Below are 7386 nucleotides of genomic sequence, written 5' to 3' on the forward strand. Positions count from 1 at the left end.
AAGTTTTCTTTAAACCTGAATCACCTCAAATTTGTCAAACCTGATCTTTTTTTTTTTTTATCTTTACTAAGACCCAACAGTTACAACCACAGTAACACTTGATAGAATTGCAATGTCTGAGAATCCCTGCACACTGGGAAGCATCCAATTAAAGTATCGGTGTAGCTTTCATTCATCAAAGATTTTATTCAAGCTCCCAAAACAAAGTTGAGGAGTTAAGTTGAGTTTGAATTGAAGAACAAGGCCAAGTGAAATATGGAAACCAAGTTTTCATTTGGTGGAAGTTGAAATCCATGTACGCATTCTAACCAAAGGCCTGTCCCATGTAGGAGTTTTCAAGTTTTTAAGAGTCTACCAGGCCAGACCCTTTGCTGCCTTTACTTTGCTTTTCCCCTTCCCTTTTTCTCGCTTTGCCTTCAGCCTTTTCCTCTGTCTCTGGTTCATCCATATGGGGTACTGTCCATGCTGATCTAGAAGACTCTTCTTGTTTCTCTTAATTTCAGTCTCCATTTTCACGTCATCTGAATAAAAGACAGAAAACTATTCATGCTCATGAATGAAGAAACGATCTTGTGAAAAAGCATGTGAATGCAGTAAGAACATGAGAACTGAAAGTGGCCTGAAACTGCAAAAGAAAAAAAATCCCTTTTTCTGTGGAACGCTCTTTGACTAACACTGAACACTCCTCACAGCACATTCAATGGACTCAGACATGCTCCCATGTATTCCTACAACCACGAAAGACATAAAAAGTATTTATAAGGAACTAGAGATGTCATTTAGTGACTAAGAAACTTTCTGAAGAATGTCGTCATGAGTGTCCATTTTTGGAACAGTAAAAGTTAAACAGGAAACGTACATTTAGGATGTATGGGTTTGAGTCCCTGCATGAAGGATAAGTGTATGGCTGTGAGTGCATGTGAGTTAGGAGAACATTTCTTAGATTAAGTGCTTTCTTGAGCTAAAAAGACAGCTGAGCCTACCAAGAGCAACAACGCTTTTAATGGACAGGACTTAGAAGCAAATGAACTATTAGGAATGGCTGGCCACTTCCAAAGAAGTGTGCTTGGAAGAAGTGGAGCAGTAAGCAACAAGCTCGTGATGCCAGAGATGGGCAGATGACAAAGAAAAACCTGGATGGGGGGCTTGGCCGGCTCAGTCGAAGGAGCATGCGGCTCTTGACCTCAAGATCCTGAGTTTAAGCCCCATGTTGAGTGTACAGATTACTTAAATAAATACAAACTTTAAGAAAAAAAAAGAAAGAAAGAAAACCTGGCTATAGGGGCGCCTAGCTGGCTCAGTCGGTAGAGCATGTGATTCTTCATCTTGGGGTCATGAGTCTGAGCCCCACACTGGGGGTAGAGCTTACTTAAAAACGAAACGAAATGAAAGAAAAGAAAAGAAGGGAAGGAAGGAAAGGAAAGAGAGGAAAGAAAGAAAAGGAAGGAAAGGATATAGGCTGGGCTGCCACTCTTTCTTACCCACAACACCCAGAGATCCAGCTCCACTGAACAGAAGACCTGGCAGGAAGCTCAGTGTGGCCATGCTGCGGTACATCTATCACCAACCTATGTGCTGTGAATGTTTCCCAGAATGTCCCTCCCTGGGAACTTACCAGGGTATACAGTCTTCCATGATCTCTACTGCCTGACATTATATTAATTTGTTTATCTGGTTTACTTTTAGTCTCCTCTGATATGTAAATCCCACCAGGATGGAGGCCATTTCTCCCATATTTATCATGTTTCCTCAGTGCCTAGAATAGTGCCTGCTATGTATCAGCCATTCAATAACTAGTTGTTGAATGATTGTTAGGTACTGTTCTAGGTTCTAGGGATACAATGGTCCAAATGTGCTCCTTGCTGTCATGGAGCTTACGAAATTCTATTGAAAGGAGCATAACAGAGCAAACTGTAGCCTGTGTTAAGTGGATTTTTTTAAAAAAGTACCAGAACCAGATTAAGTAGGACCTGGTAGGCTCTGATGCGCACATGGAAAGACAATGAGATGTTTAAACAAGGGAATGCCATACTTGCCTTACATTCCAAAAATATTATACTGGTTGATATGTCAAAAATGAATCGAAAGGGGGCAAGAGCTGAAGAGAGAAGTAAAAAAGCTATTATCTTCGTTCAGGCAAGGGATAATGGTCATCTTAAAGTGCAAACATGAAAGGAGGAGGAAAATGGACAGATTCCTGCTGTATTTTGGAGGTATTAAAGATGTGCTAATGGTTTAGAGGTGGGAGATAAAGGGAAAAGAGATCAAGGTAACTACTAGGTTTGTGGCTTAGGAAACTCAATGAGGAAACAAAATAAGGGGAAATGCGAACCTGAGGACAGAGATGAGCAACCATATTGAAAACAGGTAGATTACTAAATGGGAGAGACTCCCTCACCCTTAGTTCTATCCCTATTGAGTTCCTGAAAAACTCCAAGAAGGAGGGTAGCCAGACATGGACATGGGCAGGAGATGAGAGAATTCCTCTCTGAGGATGATGACAGAAGAGAAGAGATCTAGTTTCTGATATAGATCCTCCACAACAAAACCAGCTGGGTTCAGTCCAATCACTCTGCAAGCCTCCCTGGAAGGCTTCCATTCATCATCTCAGTGCTTTACTTTTAAATATAAACAACCACTGATCACCAGATATTGGAGAAAGCCTCCAACATGAAAGAGAAAGACAAAAATAATGGAATGGAAGGTGGGCACTGGGGGAAGAACTCAAGAGAACAGACAATGCATAGAGTAGATCGAAATTTCTCAAACTATAATTAATACCCTTAATGAGATCAGAGAAGATATATGCATTAAGAACCTCAGGCTATAACAAAGAAAGAAGAAAAAAAAGAACTTTCAGAAATTAAAAATACAATAGCAAAACTAAACAAATCAATATAACAGATAATAAAGCTATGAAAATCAGAAAGTATAACAAGAGAAAACAGAAAACAGGAGAAAAAACTAGAGAATAAATCTAAGACTCAAAAGTGAATACGCTTCTAGCAACCAGAATATATAAGGAACTCCTACTAGAACTCAACAAAAAGACAAACAATCCAATTTAAAAATGGGCAAAAGGCTTGAAAAGTTCTGCAAAGATGATATATACAAATGGCCAACAAGCATATGAAAACATGTTCAATAGCATTAGTCACTGAGGAAATGCAAATCAAAACCACAAGTACTACTTCACACCCTGCAGGATGAGGCAATTACCCAAAAAAAGAAAGGAGAAAGAAACAAACAAACAAGTATGGCGAGGATGTGAAGAACCCTCATTCATTGCTGGTGGGAATGTAAAATGGCATGCCTGATATAAAAACCAGTGAACAGAATTATCAAATGACCTAGCCAATTCCATTCATAAGTACAAACCCAAAAGAACTGAAAACATGTATTCAAGCAAGAATAAGTACACAAATGTTCACAGCAGCACTACTGACAACAGGCAGAAGGTGGAAGCAACCCAAATAGCCATCCACCAAAGGATGGATAAACAAAATGTGGTACGTACATCAACTGGAGTATTACTCAGCCCTAAGAAGGAAGTACTGATACATGCTCCAACATGGATGGACCTCAAAAACATTATGGTAGATGAAAGAAGTCAGACACAAAAGGTCGCATGTTATGATTTAATTTATATGAAATATCCAGAATAGGTAAATCCACAGATACAGAAAACACATTAGTGGTTGCCAGAGACTGTGGGAAGGAAGGAAGAGAGAGACTGTTTTATGTGTATAGTTTCCCTTTAAGGTGATGAAAATGTTTTGGAAACAGAGGTGATAGTTGGACAACATCATCAATGTACTAAATACTACTAACTGTATACATTAAAATGGTTAATTTTATGTTATGTGACTTTTACCTCAATGACCAAAAAAAAAGAGCAAATGGGCGGAGGCAGTGTACATATGAGGAAACAGAGACACAAGTGTTAAGAAGTTTCAAGGAGAGCTGAAATAAAGCAACAGACTGAGAAATGTGAGATCAAGGGAAGGATTTTTCTTTCTTTCTTTTTTTGAGAAGGGACATTCCAAAACACATTTATGCTGTTTGAATGACCCAGTGGAGAAAAGAGATTGATAAGCAGGATGCATGAGTACAGCCCTTGAGAATGGAGGATTCAGAACACAAATGGAGAAACTGGCCTTTGAGAGAGTATCAGCAAGAGGGAAAACTTCTCGGATTCGAAGGCTGAGGGTTGCTGCTCTCTTTCTTGGACCCCACATAAATATACTTCTATTTTAAGAGCCTGATTATTATGCACGCTTATTTCAGTTTGCTGCCAAACTGTTATAGGATGTGAAACCCAAGGAGTCTTTTCCCGTGCTGAAACTAGTAATATACACAGCCTCCAACTGCAGACTACGATTAAGACAGAGGTACCTAGAATCTGTCAAAATCGAATACAGGGAAACTCTGACTTCTCAGGAAAATAATGTAATGGCATATAAGGATTTTTTGAATGGGTACTAGATGTTGCAAAGGATAAAATGAAGAAAGATCTCCTATCTTGCCTAGTCCCTGACTGAATAGTGTACCCTTCCAACGAGGCTGTATCTACGTTTCTCTACTCCTGTTGTACTATGTATTTCTGAGACACTCAGGCTCTTTTATAAGCACCAAAGGCACACTCTGAATAATCCAAAACATGCCTACTCACAAGAACTGGCTTTAAAATAGTTTAGCGTAGAATCATGTGCAGGAAAGATCGGAGGACAAAGAGGGAAAAAAAAGAGTCACAAAAGGAAAATGATAGAATTATTATTTTTAAAACAAAGCACATAAACTCACCTTTTTCATCTTGTACCACACATTGAGTTTTCTCTTGACAGTGTTTGGGTACCACCACAGTTGCTATCTCTTGAACATCTTTCATTAAAACATCACTATCTACTTTAAGAATACTTTTAAGTCTGCTGAGTTCCTTCGGGGCATTCTTTTTTCTCTTTTCTGCACGCATCTTCCTTTTCCACTTACTCCGTAAGCTTTTAGCCATATTTTACCTGAAAAGCTAACAGAAATACATATACAAAAGCAAAAATTTACCATTAAAAAAAAAAGGTAAATCCTTGGAAAACCAGGTCAAAAGGTATCTCTACAAAACATGAACAAACGGAAAGTAAAACTCTTCACTCTGTTCATGATTTATGATGGCACAATGAACAAATTATGTGAAGGTCAACATGGCATATACAGCCATTAAATAACAAGAGTACCCAATCAAACTCCCTACAGTCTCTGGCAAACAATAAGTCAGGCCAATTCTGAAAGCTCCTGAGTTTCCATACAAGATGCAGAAATTTAATTTCCCCCCAAATGCAAAGAGCATTACCACTTCATATTTATGCAACAACTTCAAATTACAAAATGGTTGGCTTTTGTTTTTTCATGTTTTTTTTTTTTTTTGTATTTTTTAAGTAGGCTCCACGTGGGCTTGAACTCAGGACCCTGAGATCAAGACCTGAGCTAAGATCAAGAGTCTGACTTAAATGAGTGAGCCATCCATGCCCCCCAAATGTTTTTACACTTGATTTCCTCCAAGCCTATAGGACATGCCACCTGTCTTCCTCATTATCCTCCCCTTAATTCAATGTAGCTATTTTAAACTTGTCTATTTCCACTCCTGCTGTTCTTCACCCCTTAGCCTCAGCCCTGAATACTCCATATGGCGGTTAGTATGAGCTTTTTTTTTTTTAAGGGAGAGACTGAGAGTGCCAGCTGGGGGTTGGGGGAGAGGGAGAGAGATACAGAATCTTAACAGACTCCATGTTCACAACCCTGAGATCATGATCTGAGCTGAAATCAAAGAGTTGGATTCTTAACCAAATGAGCCATCCAGGTGCCTGTAGTGTAAGCTTTTAAAAACTTAGAGCTTTTCATTCTTCCATGGAATTCTTTAATGACATCCCACCTCATATTCATGATCTACAAGATTATTTGTGACCTAGCCCTGCCTCCTTCAACTGTCTCACCTCATGCTCCAAGCTCCATCCCATGCCCCTCCATCCCCAAGTACCAATTACATCTGAAAAAAGTTCAATCAGTGACAACCTAGGGACAGTATGGGATGTGAGAAGGAATGGGAAGGAATTACAGGTATTATAAAGGGTTGGTAGGAAGGCTTTTGGGAGTGATTTATGACACTATCTTGATTAAGCTGATGGATGTTTGTATACAAATATCAAAAATTACATTACACACTTTAAACATGTGCAATTTATTATACACAATCAAGCAGTTAAATAAAACATTAAGACATGATTTTGGAAAAAAAGAAAAATTTCAAAGTCCAAACTACGTCCACTTTAGCACCTTTCCAATTTGCTGCTCCTATGCCTGCGAATGATCTTCCTAACGCTTGCTCCTTCGCTCAAGTACCTCAGAGAGGGCTTCTCTGACCTCCACCCCTATAGACTCCCCTCCTTTATTCTCCACCATATCACACTTTTCTTTCCTTTTAAATAGGAATCTGAAGTTATTTACTTTATTTTCTCTCATGCCCGGTGGACTGTGGGCTCCACGAAGGCAGGGACTAACTAAATAGACCTTGTTCACCGTTGGATGCCCCAATGCAGTGTGCATTTGTTGAATGGATAACTAGTGGAGTTACAGTTTTTGGGCGCCCATCACAACTCACCTCTGTTCCCCTGTCTACAACAACCCAAAACTTCGAGAGGCAGGGATAAAAGGGTTGAGGTAAACAACAATCTTGAGGGCCCAGGTTAACCTGAGCGAGACTACCGAAGAAGGACGGCTCCACCACGCACAGAGCACAGGGAAGCCCGGGGGCCACCCCCAAGATCACGGGAGACCCTCGTCCCTGAAGCAGGTCTGCGTCTCCGTCGGGCTCAATCTTACCCAGAGAAGGATCGGGCTTGAAACAAGATTCTCTACCCACGGCGGGAACGAGCGCCAAGTTCCATTCCCCACTTGACCGGGAAATCAGAGAACTCACCGGGAAACTCAGACGCCGCACTGAGAATCACGCTGACCGGAAGTCTACGCACTTCCGCCTTCCGGGCAGCCCCTTCCACAAACTCCTGGGAGTCCCGGGCGGGCGCACTGCACGCCGGGAGCCAAGATGCCCCGGAAAGCCTTGAGAGGCGGGGCCTTCCGGAGTCTGGCGCTGACGTACTTCCTTTGATGGAAGTGTGACTTTGGAGCTTGACTCCTCCCCTATGGGTTTCCAAGGAGGATTTGGACAATGCGGAAAATAGCAAGTGGGGAGCGGGTGGGTTGTGCGTGAGCCGGTTAGCTCCGACACTCACCCCGAGAGCGATCCTGCCTGGTGACTCTGCCTGCCAAGTAGTGAGCTCAGAGCTGACCTTTACATCTCAGGTCCTGCATCACGGTTCACACGGTACTCATGGATTT

The 7386-nt window shown here is 41.1% G+C and overlaps 1 protein-coding gene across 2 annotated transcripts; it reads right to left on the reverse strand.

Annotated features, from left to right (window-relative positions):
* Window positions 1-162: 162 nt before the first annotated feature.
* Window positions 163-7082, reverse strand: LLPH (LLP homolog, long-term synaptic facilitation factor). 2 transcript variants are annotated; one of them, XM_028111031.2, is made up of 3 exons: window positions 6968-7082; window positions 4804-5023; window positions 163-521 (listed from the first exon to the last, which is right to left on the reverse strand). In XM_028111031.2, exons 2-3 carry the CDS (start codon window positions 5006-5008, stop codon window positions 352-354), a joined length of 375 nt encoding a protein of 124 aa, XP_027966832.1. In that variant the 5' UTR covers window positions 5009-5023; window positions 6968-7082; the 3' UTR covers window positions 163-351. The 2 variants fall into 2 exon arrangements, with proteins under 2 accessions (XP_027966832.1, XP_027966833.1); XM_028111032.2 differs by lacking the exon at window positions 6968-7082 and adding an exon at window positions 6871-6961.
* Between the last annotated feature and the right edge of the window lie 304 nt (window positions 7083-7386).

Source organism: Eumetopias jubatus, unplaced genomic scaffold (assembly GCF_037043125.1).
Source record: "Eumetopias jubatus isolate StellerSeaLion01/CBP00866 unplaced genomic scaffold, mEumJub1_p1.0 scaffold_8, whole genome shotgun sequence".
In the NCBI taxonomy this organism is placed as follows: Eukaryota; Metazoa; Chordata; class Mammalia; order Carnivora; family Otariidae; genus Eumetopias; species Eumetopias jubatus.

What these genes read in the sequence shown, in the direction of transcription:
- LLPH (XM_028111031.2), bottom strand. Translation starts at nt 5,008, where the DNA reads ATGGCTAAAAGCTTACGGAGTAAGTGGAAAAGGAAGATGCGTGCAGAA. An exon ending in TGTGGTACAAGATGAAAAAG is followed by an intron (nt 522 to 4,803) that starts GTGAGTTTATGT and finishes TCTTTTATTCAG; the next exon opens with ATGACGTGAAAATGGAGACT.